Source organism: Saccopteryx bilineata, chromosome 3 (assembly GCF_036850765.1).
Source record: "Saccopteryx bilineata isolate mSacBil1 chromosome 3, mSacBil1_pri_phased_curated, whole genome shotgun sequence".
NCBI lineage: Eukaryota > Metazoa > Chordata > Mammalia > Chiroptera > Emballonuridae > Saccopteryx > Saccopteryx bilineata.
In genome coordinates, this window is record NC_089492.1 from 293,502,207 (window position 1) to 293,517,590 (window position 15,384).

Sequence of the window (15,384 nt, forward strand, 5' to 3'; positions counted from 1 at the left end):
GGGTTTGATTCCCGGCCAGGGCACACAGGAGAAGCGCCCATCTGCTTCTCCTCTCCTTCCTCTCTCTCTCTCTTCCCCTCCCGCAGCCAAGGCTCCATTGGAGCAAAGATGGCCCAGGCGCTGGGGATGGCTCCATGGCCTCTGCCTCAGGCACTACAGTGGCTCTGGTCGCAACAGAGCGACGCCCTGGATGGGCAGAGCATTGCCCCCTTGTGGGTGTGCCAGGTGGATCCCGGTCAGGCACATGCGGGAGTCTGTCTGACTGCCTCCCTGTTTCCAGCTTCGGAAAAATACAAAAAAAAAAAAAGATGATGTAACTCCAGAGGATATTGACAGATTCAATAGCCACCTCAATGAACTTAAATTGGACATGGAAAAACGATTTGAAAATATTTTGAAATTGAAGGTATTATGACTGGATGAAAAATCCTTTTACTGGAAATATTGAAGAGGCTGATACAATTTGCCAAGAAGAACTGTTAGAAATTAGATGATGAAGAAAGTAAACATAAATTTGACAGTGGTAGATATGATAACCTATGGCAAAATAAAAAAAATGCCGGTCTTATATCCAAATATATGGAAAATGGTATTCAGTTTATTGATACCTTTCCCTACCTCATATCTTGTGGAATCAGGATTTAGTGCTATTAATCATATTATGACGAAAGAAAGAAACTGCCTGAATATTTCCGAAAGGGGGGATCTTCGTTTGTTCCTCACCAAAATTGAACTGGATATTCAATATTTAGTTCCCCCGCCTGACCTGTGGTGGCACAGTGGATAAAGCGTCGACCTGGAAATGCTGAGGTCACCGGTTCGAAACCCTGGGCTTGCCTGGTCAAGGCACATATGGGAGTTGATGCTTCCAGCTCCTCCCCCATTTCTATCTCTCTGTCTCTCCCTCTCCACTCCAAAAAAAAAAAAAAAAAAAAAATTTAGTTTCCCCGCATCAGCCTCAGGGATCTCACTAATAATTCAATTAACTAATGTAATTTCTGTGTACGCAAAGTATAAGTAAAAAGATAGATTTAACTATAGTAAATTGTTTTATAAAGACTTATTCTGCCAAATTTAGCGAAAATCCAACATAAAGTACTTGGTAAGCAATTATTATTATATGCTTTAACTTGCTGTAACTCTGCTTTATAAATTTTATAAAGTAAAGTTACTTCCCTACTTTATAAATCACCATTACTGTGAATCCAATGGGTGGCTAGAAAATTTTACTACTAAGAGAGATACAAAAGTGCATGGTAGGTATAAAAAGGTTGACTGCCCCTGTTCTAGAAAATGCAAACTACAGAGACAGGAAACTAATCAGTGGTTTCCAGGAGTTAGGGTGGAAGGAGGGAGGAACAGACAGAGCACAGAGGATTTTTAGGGCAGTATACTACTCTGTACAACAATATAATAGTGGATGACATATCATTATCATTCAACATGTAGAATGCACAACACCAAAGGTGAACTCAATGTAAACTAGTGATCACTGTTAATAATGTAACACTCAATACAGGCTCATCAATTGTAAAAAATGGACAACAGAATGCAAAATATTAATGGGGGAGATTGTCTTGGGGGTAAGAGGTAAATGAGAACCCTGTACTTTCTGTGCAACTTTGAAAGCATAAAACTGCTTTCAAAATGGTATACAGGCCCTGGCTGGTTAGATAAGAGCATTGTCCCAAACAACAAGGTTGTGGATTCGATCCCCGGTTGGGGCACACATGGGAAGTAACCAGAATATACACGACTGAATGGAACAACAAATGCTTTCATTCTTTCTCCCCTTCTCCCTGTGTCTTTCTATAAAATAATTTTTTTTAAAGTCAATAAAAATTATGCCCTGCCTGACCTGTGGAGGCGCAGTGCATAGAGCGTTGACCTGGAATGCTGAGGTTGCTGGTTCAAAAACCAGGGCTTCCCCCTTAAGGCACATACAAGAAACAACTACTATGAATTGATGCTTCCCACTCCTCCCCCCACCCTTTATCTCTCTCCTCTATCAAAAATCAATAAACAAAATATTAAAAGTTAAAAAAAATTAAGCCCTAGCCGGATAGCTTGGTTGGTTGGAGTATTGTGCAGAGAGCACAGAGATTGCCAGTTCAATGCCCCAGTCAGGGCACATAAGGAATAGCTCAATGTGCTTGTCTCTCTCTCCCTACCTCTCTCTCTCTCTCAAAAAAAAAGTCTACAATGGAAATTGCCAAAGGGATTAGAAGTACAAATTGCCAATTATAAAAATATTCACAGTGACATAAAGTAAAGCACAAGGAGTAAAATCAATAATACTGTAATAACTATGTATGGTGTCAAATGGGTACCAGAATTATTGGAGTGATCACTTTGAAACTGTATAAATAAATGTCTCTTTACTATGTTTCACACATGAAACTAATAGTATTGAATGTCAACTAATCGAAAAATCAAACTTTAAAAATATTCTATACGGCCTGACCTATGGTGGCGCAGTGGATAAAACGTCAACCTGGAAATGCTGAGGTTGCTGGTTCAAAACCCTGGGTGTGCCTGGTCAAGGCACATATGGGAGTTGATGCTTCCTGCTCCCCTTCCCTCTTTTTCCCCTCTCTATAATGAATAAAATCTTAAAAATAAATAAATAAATAAATAAATTCATTCTATGGCCCACGCCGGTTAGCTCAGCGGTAGTGTCAGCCTGGCTTGTGGATGTCCCGGGTTCAATTCCCAGTCAGGGAACACAGGAGAAGCGACCATGTGCTTCTCCAACCCTCGCTCTCCCCCCTTAACCTCTCTCTTTCTTCTTGTCGTGCAGCCATGTCTCGATTGGTTCGAGCACATTGGCCCCAGGCACTGAAGATGGCTCTGTGCAGCCTCCACTTCAGGTACTAAAAATATAGTAGCTCCCTTGCGAGCATGGCCCCAATTGGGCAGAGCATAAGCCAAAGATGGGGGTTCCTGGGTGGATCCCAGTTGGATTCCAGTCAAGGTACACGTGGGAGTCTACCTATATCCCCTCCTCTCACTTAGAAAAGAAAAAAAAAATTTATGCACCTGAACTGTGGTGGCACAGAGTATAGATAAAGGGTTGACCTAGAATGCTGAGGTTGTCGGTTCGAAACCTTGTCTGGTCAAAGCACATATGGGAGTTGACGCTTCCTGCTCCTTCCCCCTTCTCTCTCTCTTTCTTCTCTAAAATAAAATAATAATAAAATTTTTTCTTTAAATAAATAAAATTAATTCTGTAATGTGAATACACTAAAAGTCTCTGGATATTAAGTGAGTATAGTGATCTTTATACAGCTATTAAAAAAATTCAATTTAAGCTGACACACTGGGATATATAAGGAGTTGTGTTTATGGGATGAGAGAATATAGAAAAGCAGGTCCGAGGATGGTGACAGCAGGAATTGTTCTGGAAGAAACAGGTGGCTGACACTTCTTAGGATTCACACTGTGGAACCATGTAGAATTCATGGGAACGTCCAGCACAGAGGAGGAGTGGACACCCAGCTGTGGGGCCAAGACCAGGCCTGCAGGGGCAGCCTGAGGAGCCACTTCCTAGGTGAAAATAAGATGAAGCGCTTGTGGAAAAGAGGGGACAGGCGGACATGGGAATAAGATAAGGTGGGTCAGTGGTAAAGATCAAAGGAAGCCCTGGCCTGCTGGCTCAGCGGTAGACCATTGGGTGGCGCATGGAAGTCCCGGGTTCAATTCTTGGCCATGGCACACAGGAGAAGCACCCATCTGCTCCCCCGCCCCTGTCCCTCTCTCCTTTCTCTCTATCTCTCTCTTCCCTTCCCGCAGTCAAAGCTCCACTGGAGCAAAGTTGGCCTGGGTGCTGAGGAAGCTCCATGACCTCCACCTCAGGCGCTAGGATGGCTCTGGTTGCAACAGAGTGAAGCCCCAAATGGGCAGAGCATCACCCCCTGGTGGGCATGCTGGGTGGATCCAGGTTGGGCGCACGCAGGAGTCTCTCTTCCTCCCTCCTTCTCACTTCAGGGGGGAAAAAAAGAAAGAAAGACCGAAGGGAAGATGGGAAAAGAAGTGAACCCATGCCTGAGAACTGTGCAGATGACGGGCCAGTCCTCTCCTTTAGGTGGGTCCTAGGATGAGGATGTGGCTGCCGTGCTGGACACGAGGTGGCAGGGAACACCTGAGGAAGCTCTCTGCCCACATTAACCAAAGCCTCTCACCTCGGGGAGGAGGAGCCCACTCTGAACTCCATGGGTCTTCACCTTGCTCCAGGTGGGACATCACATCCAGACTGGGGAGCAGCAGCCCTAGCAACAGGGGAAAAACAAAGGACTTGGTGCTCTGCTTGCAGATGAAGAGAACGATGTCCTTGGGCCCTGGGGTCAGACAGGGATAGACTAGGAGGGCCCCCTTAGTGCCACTACAGGAAAATAAATCACAAACCTGCAGTGGAGGCGGACAGATTGGCCACACCAGGGATCTGCGTCTTAAGGGGACCCATGTTAGGAACGCTTCAGTCCAGCACAAATACACTCTCGGGAAGAGTCCACGCTTGGATTCCCAGAGGCAGAGGGCCCATGCAATGGGCAGCGCCCACCTTACCGAGGGAGACAAGGTGGCTGCAGGTCTCCAGAGTCACATCACGGTACAGCGTCCTCTGGAGCGAGTCTAGCTGATCCCATTCCTCACGTGTGAAGCTCACCACCACATCCTTCAAGCTCACAGGCACCTGCAACATGGCTTGCGTTACCATGGGTCCCTGCCTCCCCGGTGAGGGAAACAGCAGAGGCTGGAGGTGATGTCCTAAGCACTTGTGGGGCTCCCGCCTTTGGGCAGTGCTCTGATCAAACACTGACCCAATCCAACGGCATTTTCACTCCTGAGCACTGGTCACACAAGCGTTTCTGATTTTCTGTCCTGAGACACAACGGCAACCCGCACATGCAGAGACCCACCCCCTGCTTCTCTATACTATCAGATTTGAAGCCTGTCCAAGAGGATGTTCTAGATCAGGGATAAGGAGGCCCTGGCCAGTTAGCTCAGCATGTTAGAGCATCACTGAGATACCAAGATTGTAGGTTCAATGCTTGGTCAGGGCAAATACTGGAAGTGACTACTGAATGCACAGCTTGGTGGAACAATCAAGAATTCCTTCTCGCCTGACCTGTGGTGGCGCAGTGGATAAAGCGTCGACCTGGAAATGCTGAGGTCACTGGTTCGAAACCCTGGGCTCACCTGGTCAAGGCACATATGGGAGTTGATGCTTCCAGCTCCTCCCCCTTCTGTCTCTCTGTCTCTCCTCTCTCTCTCTCTCTCTGTCTCTCCCTCTCCTCTCTAAAATGAATAAATTTAAAAAAATTAAAAAAAAAAAAAGAATTCCTTCTCTCTCTCTTCCTCGCACGAGCAAAAGACAGCCCAGGGGGAGCCAAATCAAGGCTGTGGTATGTTTTTAGAAGGCAAATGCTGCATGAGATACATTGTTTTCCTCCCGAATTCATGTGTTGAAGCTCTCTGTGCCTCCCCATGTCCTGCATTTGGGGACAGCGCCATTACAAAAGTAAATAATGTTTACAGGGATCATAAGGGCAGGGCCCTAATGCAGTGGGATTGGTATCCTTATAATATAAGGAGATACCAGAGGCTTCTTTCTCCACTATGTGAGGACACAGAGAAGGCTCAATCTGCAAGTCAGGAAGAGAGTCCTCACTAGAAACCAGTCCTGGTGGCACCACGACTGCAGAGTTTTAGGCTCTAGAACTCTCAGAAAATAACATTAAGTGACACAGTCAGTGGTATTTTGTTACAGCAGCCCAAGCAGGCCAGTACAACTAAGAATGGATTTCATGGCCCTGGCAGAAAGCTAAGAGCATCATTCCAATACATAAAAGTTGCTGGTTCAATCCCTGGTCAGGGCACACAGAGAAACAGATAGATGTTTCTGTCGCTCTCTCTCTCTCTCTTCTTTCCTCTCTAAAATCAAAACAAAATTTATGAAAAAATGGATTTTATCTAAAAAAAAACTTTTTAGGTGAGAGGAGAGATGGTGAGGCAGACTCCCACATGCGCCCTGTCTGGGATCCAGCTGGCAACCCTATCATGGGCCGATGCTCAAGCACCAAGCTATTTTAAGTGCCTGAGGCTCTTGCACTCAGAGGGCGCTATCCTCAATACCAGGGCCACACTCAATCGAGCCACTGGGTGCGGGAGGGGAAGAGGGAGAGAAGGGCAAGGGAGAAGCAGATGGTCACTCCTCCTGTGTGCCCTGACTGGGCATTGAACCTGACGTGTTCATATGCCAGGTGGACACTATATCCACTGAGCCACCAGCCAAGGTCAATTTTACATTTTTATTTTTGTTTTAAAAGGTCAAGTTAAAAAAACATTATGGGAAAGAGACCATATATGGCCTACAGAGCCTAAGACAGTTTCCTCTATCTGATCCTTTACAGAAAACGCTGGTAAAGCTGGTACCTTCAAGGAAAGTTGACCAGCTAGAGGCCAGTTTGGCATCTCAGCTGCACAACTTGCTCAGTAGCTGGACACCTGGACGAGACCCTGAACGTCTCAGGCAGGAGTTTGCCCTGATGGGACCATGAAGACAGCATTTCACTTCAGGTAGTCTTATAGGACATAAGGGGGAGAGATCCAGCCCAGGGGAACAGGTGTAGTAGCCCCTCAGAGCCCCTGGCTCATCCAGACAGGGTGCTTTATCTGAAAAGAGCCTGTGGGTCACACCCAAAGGTACAAGGCCATATCACGGAGCTCTTGTGCGTGCCAAGCTGAGGAGGCTGAGTGCTATTCCTGGATCCATCTTACAGCTGAAGAGACAGAGAGGCAAAAAAGAGTGAAGACAACTGACTCACCCGGGACGGGACTGGCTGAGGACGCGCCTCCATTTCCTCCTCAGACCTGAAGGACCTGCTGTGAAGGGGGCAGCCGTCCTCAGGAGGCAGGGCTGGGGGTGGAAGGACAATTAGGGATTCAGCAGCTCCCCAGGACCTGGCATGCCTGAGCGTACCACAAACCAAATCAAAGGAGAGGAATGCACCAATGGAGGGACTTTCCCCTGGGGTGTGAGGAGCAGGGAGGCAGGGCTCTGACCACCCAGCTTTCTTGTCCAAGGCTTTGAGGTCAGCCGAAGCGACCTACATGGCTTTCCTGTTGTCAGCTGGGTTTAGCCTGCTCAGACCTGGGCAGACACACATTTTCCCTCAATACTCAAATAGGGCAGCCTATTTTCCACAGCATTTCAGGAGAATGAATAGAGGAAGGGAAGGCAGGGTGTCAGAAACAACTGTATAATTTTTAAATATTCCAAAAAGCCCTGGTTGGATGGCTTGCTTGGCTGGAACATTGTCCTGCAATGCAGAGGTGGCTGGTTCGGTCCTTGGCCAGTGCATATACAGAAACAGATTGATGCTTCTGACTCCCCCTTATCCCTCAGAAACAGATTGATGCTTCTGACTCCCCCTTATCCCTCTTCCTCTCTCTGGATTCAATAAAAATAAAAAAATAGAAAAAAATAAAGACAAAAAAATTCCAATGAAACATCAACTAGTTAGCAAAAAGAAAACCATAAAACCTCCTGACCAGGCGGTAGCGCAGTGGATAGAGCATCAGAATGCAACGTGGAGGACCCAGGTTTGAAACCCCAAGGTCACTGGATTGAGTGTGGGCTCATCTGGTTTGAGCAAGGCTCACCAGCTTGAAGCCCAAAGTTGCTGGCTCGAGCAAGGGGTCACTTGGTCTGCTGTAGCCCCCCCACTCCTGTCAAGGCACATGTAAGAAAGCAATCAATGAATAACTAAGGAATCACAATGAAGAATTGATTCTTCTAATCTCTCTCCCTTCCAGTCTGTCTGTCCCTATCTGTCCATCTGTCTGAGACACACACTCTGTACAATTCTCAAACAGTGAAACATTACCTGGTTTCAAAAAGCCCATCCAACTCAAATATATCACGATGAAACTTCAGCCAGTTTCGAAAAATATGTTGGCAGTGGTGACCAGGAGGATGAGAACTCCCAGGCGGATAGCAAAGAGTGCTCTGAAAGACGGTGGTGGCTGTTGTCATGTGTGCACCCTTCCTCAGGACATTCTGGTTTGTTTGTTTTTATAGAGACAGAGAGAGTCAGAGAGAGGGATAGATAGGGACAGACAGATAGGAATGGAGAGAGATGAGAAGCATCAATCATCAGTTTTTCGTTGCGACACCTTAGTTGTTCATTGATTGCTTTCTCATATGTGCCTTGATCGTGGGCCTTCAGCAGACCAAGTAACACCTTGCTCGAGCCAGCGACCTTGAGTCCAAGCTTTTGCTCAAACTAGATGAGCCCGCGCTCAAGCTGGTGACCTCAGGGTCTCGAACCTCGGTCTTCCCCATCCCAGTCCGACGCTCTATCCACTGCAACACTGCCTGGTCAGGCAGGACATTCTGAAGGTGTCAGAATGTGGCCCCACTGCCTGGGGTAGAGTAACAGAAGAGAGAGCCCAGAAATAAAACCTTAGTTATATGATCAAACTACGACACAGGAGACAAGAGACAAGAATACAGAATGGGGTAAATACAAGCTCTCCAATACATGGTACTGGGAAAAACTGGACATATACATGCAAAAAATAAAGAACTAGACAATTTTTGCCCTGGCCGGTTGGCTAGGCGGTAGAGCGTCGGCCTGGCGTGCAGGAGTCCCGGGTTCGATTCCCGGCCAGGGCACACAAGAGAAGCGCCCATCTGCTTCTTCACCCCTCGCCCCTTCCTTCCTCTCTCTCTCTTCCCCTCCCACAGCCGAGGCTCCATTGAAGCAAAGATGGCCCGGGCGCCGGGGATGGCTCTGTGGCCTCTGCCTCAGGCGCTAGAGTGGCTCTGGATACAACAGAGTGACGCCCCGGAGGGGCAGAGCAATGCTCCCTGTTGGGCTCCCTGTTGGGCATGCCGGGTGGATCCTGGTCAGGCGCATACGGGAGTCTGTCTGACTGCCTCCCCATTTCCAGCTTTGGAAAAAAAAAAAAAAGAACTAGACAATTTTTGAAGTCCATTTACAAAAATAAACTCAAAATGGATTACAAACTTAAAGACCTGAAAACTTTTCAAAGAAAATATAGGCAAGCAACTTTTTTTATTTTTTTTTATTTTACAGAGACAGAGAAAGTCAGAGAGAGGGATAGATAGGGATAGACAGACAGAAACAGAGAGATGAGAAGCATCAATCATCAGTTTTTCGTTGTGGCACTTTAGTTGTTTATTGATTGCTTTTTCATATGTGCCTTGACCGTGGGGCTACAGCAGACCGAGTAACCCCTTGCTTGAGCCAGAGGCCTTGGGTCCAAGCTGGTGAGCTTTTTACTCAAACCAGATGAGCCTGCGCTCAAGCTGGCGAACTTGGGGTCTCAAACCTGGGTCCTCAGCATCCAAGTCTGACGCTCTATCCACTGTGCCACTGCCTGGTCAGGCAGCAATCAACTTTAAAAAAAAAAAGATTTTATGTATCTATTTTACAGAGAGAGGAGGGGTGAGTGAGAAGTATGAATTCATAATTACTTTACTGTTGTTCACTATTTCTTTTTCTTTCTTTCTTTCTTTCTTTCTTTCTTTCTTTCTTTCTTTCTTTCTTCTTTCGTTTTGACAGAAACAGAGAGAGAGGCAAAGACAGGGACAGAGAGCAAGACAGACTGGAAGAGAAAGAGATGAGAAGCATCAAGTCTTTGTTGTAGCTTCTTAGTTGTTCATTGACTGCTTTCTCATATGTGCCTTGACCGGGGGGCTCCAGCAGAGCCAGTGACCCCTTGCTCACTCCGACAACCTCAGGGTTTCGAACCTGGGTCCTCCGTGTCCCAAGTCTGACACTCTATGCACTGCACCACCGCCTGGTCAGGCACTACTTGCTTCTTGTATTACTTGATTTCAAACTGGTAACCTCAGTGTTCCAGGTCGATGCTCTATGCACTGCATTACCACAGGCTGGGCAGCAATAAACTTTTTGACACTGGTCTTATCACTCATTTTCAGGTATGCATCCTAAGTCAAAGGCAACAGAATAAAAAACAAAACCAACCAACAAGGCCCTGGCCGGTTGGCTCAGTGGTGGAGCGTCAGGCTGGCGCGCGGGAGTCCCAGGTTCGATGCCCGGCCAGGGCACACAGGAGAGGCTCCTGTCTGCTTCTCCACCCCTTCTCCTCTCCTTCCTCTCTGTCTCTCTCTTCCCCTCCCACAGCCAACGCTCCACTGGAGCAAAGTTTGCCCGGGTGCTGAGGATGGCTCTGTGGCCTCTGCCTCAGGCGCTAGAATGGCTCTGATTGTGGCAGAATGACGCCCCAAGATGGGCAGAGCATCGCCCCCTGGTGGGCATGCCAGGTGGATCCAGGTCAGGCGCATGCCGGAGTCTGTCTGACTGCCTCCCTGTTTCTAGCTTCAGAGGATACAAAAAAAAAACCCCCAACCAACAAAAAACCCCAATGGGAGCACGTTAAACTATAAAGCTTTTGTGCTGTAAAGAAAATCATCAACAAAACAAAAAGGCAACTTGAATGGGAGGAAATGTTTGTAAGTGATATATACTTGATAAGGGGTATGCAATATATATAAAGAACTCATACAGCTCAACATAAAAAAAGCCAATTAGCCTGGCCTGTGGTGTCACAGTGGATAGTGCCGACCTGGAATGCTGAAGTCCCATGTTGGATATTCTGAGCTTGCCAGGTGAAGGAACATATGACAAGCAAACAATGAACAACAAAAGTAAAGCAACTATTCCTCTTGCTCCCCTGCCACTTCCATCTCTGTAAAATCAAAAAATAAAATCTTAAAATAAAAAAAGAACCAACTATAAAATGAGCAGAGGACCTAAACAGACATTTATTTCTCCAAAGAAAATGTGCAGATGGCCAGTAGACATATGATAACAGGTTCATTATCTCTAATCATCAGGGAATGCAGATGAAAACCACCAGGAGTTATCACCTCACAATTAGTCAGAATGGCTATCATCAATAAATCAACGAACAAGTGTTACAGAGGATGTGGAGAAAAGGGAATAATTGTGCACTGCTGGTGGGAATGCAGATTGGTGCAATGACTGTGAAAAGCAGGATGAAGGTTTGTCAGAAAAATTAAAAATGGACCTAGCAATTACACTTGGGAATTTATTCAAGAAACACAAAAATAAATTCAAAAGAATATATGTATACCTGTGTTCATTGCAGCATTATTTACAATAGTTAAAACTTGGAAACAGCCCAAATGTCCATCAGTAGATAAATGACTAAAAAGTTGTGGAACATTTATACAACAAAGTATTAGCCATAAAAAAGAATGAAACCTGACTTGTGTGGTGCAGTAGATAAAAAAGTGTTGACCTAGAATGCCGAGGTTACCGGTTACCCTGGACTTGCCCAGTCAAGGCACATACAAGAAACAACCACTAGGAGCTGGTGCTTCCTGCTCCTCCCCCCATCTTCACTCTCTCCTCTAATAATTATTTTTTATAAAAACCTAGAGTGTCAAAATAATTAAAACAAAACTCAGAAAAAAGGAATGAAATCTCACCATTTGCTTCAGCATGGACAGACCTGGAGAACATTATGCAAAGCAAAATAAGCCAGTCAGGGAAAAACAAGTACTGTACGATTTCACTTACATTTTTAGTGGAATCTAAAAAAAACAAAAGAAACCAAACAAACTCAGAGAATAAACTGTTAATTGTCAGATGGGTTGGGGGTTCTGGGAGAAAAAGTCAATGGAATTAATGAGCACAAACTACCCATTATAAAAACAAATCATCTCGCCTGACCAGGCGGTGGCACAGTGGATAGAGCGTCGGACTGGGACGCAAAGGACCGGGTTCGGGACCCCGAGGTCGCCAGCTTGAGTGTGGGCTCATCTGATTTGAGGAAAAGCCCACCAGCTTGAACCCAAGGTCGCTGGCTCCAGCAAGGGGTTACTCGGTCTGCTGAAGACCCGCGGTCAAGGCATATGAGAAGGCAATCAATGAACAACTAAGGTGTTGCAACGTGCAATGAAAAACTAATGACTGATGCTTCTCATCTCTCCATTCCTGTCTCTCTGTCCGTGTCTATCGCTCTCTCTTACTCACTCTCTGTCTCTGTAAAAAATAAAAACAAACAAAAAAACCAAATCATCTCATGCAGGTTAAGTACAGCATAGGGAATAGTCAGCAATGTCGTAATATCTGCTTATGGCGTCAAGTGGCTACCAGCCTTACTGAAGGTACCACAAGGTATGTAAATGTCTAATCACCTGAATCTAACATTGTGTCAGCTAAAATTAAAACAAATTAAAGAGCTTGAGTAAAAATTCACCTAAAGCATCATGACTGGGGAGTAGAAAGCCAGGAGCTCAACAGCCCACGACCCCACTGCCCTTGACCTCTTTCTTGTTATTCTGTGTGGGGTCAACCTCTCAGCCTCTCACATCGGTGCTCTGCACAATTGCTCCATACCCACCAGCTGCCCTCTCTGCTTGCCTCTGCCAGATTCAGTGCCCTGGGGGGTATGAGACTGCATTGACACCCACATCCACTCCATTTGTCCCCCTACAGCTGCAAGTCGCGGCTCTCACTCCCTTCTGGACCTTCTTCCTCATTTCCTCTTCTGTGCAGACAAACCTCTTAATTACTCAAATGGTAACCCTGGATGCCTCCACCTTCCTGGCACATGAACTCTAAGCCAACAACCTCCCAAGGGGTGCCCCCAACTTCTCAGGGGAGGTTATCCTTTCGGTTAATTCAAATCCTACATGCCAGTGCCCCAACCTTGCCATTATGTTCCTCCTCACAGCTGAGTAATTGAGAGCCAATGACATACCCAGTCTCCAGTTCCTCACCTTGCTCTCTCCTATGAACATACATGTACACTACACCTAAGAAGGCTGCCCCAAAACACTCAAGATCTTATTCTGACACTGCAGCCCACCCCTAGCCAATTTCCTACTGCCTGTGTCCATTTCTACCCTCTGATACTCTCCTCCTTCCTTGCCTGCTTTCAAAGTCCCAGTTCTACCACTTGCCTCTGTACAATCCCTAACAGGCCTTAACTTCTCTGGGTTAAATTTCCTCATCCTTCGTCTTCTGGAAGAATAGCAGGTCCTGCCTCACGGTGCTGCTGTGAGAAATGAGTTGCATTATAGGTAAATACCAAGCTGACACCCAGTATGGGCACAGCACATTTAGTCATGTTAATTAGACTGGGACATAAAATCCCTGTGTAGCTCATGCTGAATGTGGGAGGGCTGATGTGGCTTGGGAGCCGGCAGGGGTGGGAAGGAGTCTTTTTCTTTACAATTCCAGTTTGCTGTTCCCTTAACTGTGGGGTCGGGGGTTTCAAGTGCTGCCCAGGCTTTCATGACAAACCTAGACCTCCCTCCCAAGCTGCCTAACACTGCCATTCCCTTCTCCACATCCAGCCATACTCCCCATAGCATCAACTCCACAAAGCTGACACTGACCAAAATTTTTTTTCCTGTTCAGTGATTTCCTTCTTGGCTCCTCACTAGAAATGGAAACAGTCTCCTCAGTCATTTTCACTCCACTGACACCCCACTTGACACTGAGTTATTTCTACAGCCACGGGAGTCTACTGAGACTCTCTGAAATCCAACCCCAAGCCCTCATGAACAGGACAGCTTCCTTCTTGTCCCTGCTGTCCACACCTCCAATCTCACTGAGCTTTCCAACCCCCTAACATAGGGCATCCTCATGCAAAATCAGTGTAGGCTCCCTATTTCTCTTTGCTCGGCCTAGGTTACCCTAATTTTTAAAAACTGATTTTTAAAGAAGGGAGAGAGTAAGAAACGATTTTTTGTTCTACTTGTTTATGTATTCATTAATTGATTCTTGTATGTGCCTTGACTGGGAAATGAAGTCACAATCTTGGTGTATCAGGATAACGCTCTAACCAACTGAGCTACCTGGTTGTGGCTACCCCTAATTCTTTGCTCACCTGGAAAATACATGCTTTCTCTTCAAACTGAGTATAAAGTTCATGTACCAGTGGAAGAAAATGTGACCATGTTTTGGGACTGGGTGTCCTCTAGGGTAGTGGGTATGTATATAAGGACGTCCAAACTTGTAGAGAACGTTTATAATTTATTTTAGCCAAACAGAAACTACACCTGGAAACAAGATTTAAACACCTGATATGCCAAGGTTGCGGGTTCAATCCCAGGTCAAAGCACATACAGAAATCAACCAATGAATGCATAAATAAGTGGAACAAGAAATTGATGTTTCTTTCTCTCTCTCTAAATATTAATAAATTAAAAAAAAAAAAGGAATTTCTACAGACTGAGAAAATGCTTTCCAGTAATGTGTTTGCAACTTCTTTTAGGCATTCAGAATGAAGAAGGGACCATCGGAAGATTACATGTAGGTGGGAGAGAGGAAGGCAGGGACCAGGTATTACAGAATGATTTCACAAGAAACACTTTCAAGGAAGGTCAGCAGAGAGGCACAGAAAACAATGGCTAACCTTTCTACTAAAGAACTTACAGGCCTGGGGCATGACTACCCACCACGACCTACCCAGTGAGGAATGTATGATCATTATCATCATCACCCTTTAAGGTTACTTTTCATAGAACTCCTTTTTTTATCAGGAGGGGGGGGAATACTTCCCTGGGAGGCTGCCAGGAGGCGCTTGGCAGCCACCTCCTGAACATAGAGAGAGAAAGCCTCCTGGGGTTGACAAGTGTGATTTCAGAGAACAAAAAGAGGCGCCATACAGGCCTGGGTGGGCTGCCCCCATGTACACAAACGCCAGCCTGAACACCTCCATAGCACCTCGATGCTGACAAGAAGAGACTGCAGCCCTCCACTCGGGGCCGGATCTGCAGCAGGAGAGGGTCACACAGAGCGGACCTGTCCCTGTCCTGACACAGGACAGCCTCCCCCATCACGAGGAGCTCTGCTGCCAGAGGAACCCTGACTGGACCGGCTCTCTCTCGATTCCAGCAGCCGGAGGGGCATGAACCTTGCAGCCCCCCCCACCCCCAGCCAGGGCCCCGCCGGAGGAGGTCCGCGGGCCAGTCCCGCTCCCCCCGACGGGTGGCTTCAGGCTGCAACCCGCTCCAAAGCCTCCGACGTTGCCCCCGCGTGCCTGACTCACCTGCGCGGGCGAGGCAATGGCGGAGCTTCCGGTGCCCGGCGGAAGTGCGTGTGCTCTGCGCCACGGACTACAAGACCCAGAAAGCCGCACGCGGAGGGGGGCCCTTTCTCGGGAGATTTTGGACGTTTCTTGCGTGGTAGCGTCAAGCCCGCGGTGCCACGTACCGGCGCGGTACAACTTCCGCTTTTACAGAGGTTCCGGCAGTAGTCCAGGGCAGGCGTTGGCTTTCTTGGGGCTCTCTGCACCTGGGCGTGCCTGTCTTCTGGGATCTACGTCAGCGGGCGGCTCTGATCCTCCTTATCG

The 15,384-nt window shown here is 46.9% G+C and overlaps 1 protein-coding gene across 3 annotated transcripts in view; it reads right to left on the reverse strand.

Moving 5' to 3' along the window:
- ZNF544 (zinc finger protein 544) overlaps positions 1-11,570 on the reverse strand; it is an 88,257-nt gene extending 76,687 nt beyond the window's left edge. For 2 of the 3 annotated variants that reach the window (XR_010730536.1, XM_066270780.1), the window contains exons 1-4: positions 11,507-11,570; positions 6,825-6,916; positions 4,564-4,690; positions 4,182-4,268 (exon numbers count right to left, since the gene is read on the reverse strand). Coding sequence is in view for 2 of the 3 variants with exons in the window: in XM_066270780.1 (XP_066126877.1) it covers positions 4,182-4,268; positions 4,564-4,690; positions 6,825-6,916; positions 11,507-11,540 (340 nt within the window). In the remaining variant the exon portion in view is untranslated. Of the gene's footprint in view, positions 1-3,367; positions 3,547-4,181; positions 4,269-4,563; positions 4,691-6,824; positions 6,917-11,506 lie in introns of those variants that run through there. The other variant, XM_066270781.1, reaches the window with a different exon arrangement.
- Between the last annotated feature and the right edge of the window lie 3,814 nt (positions 11,571-15,384).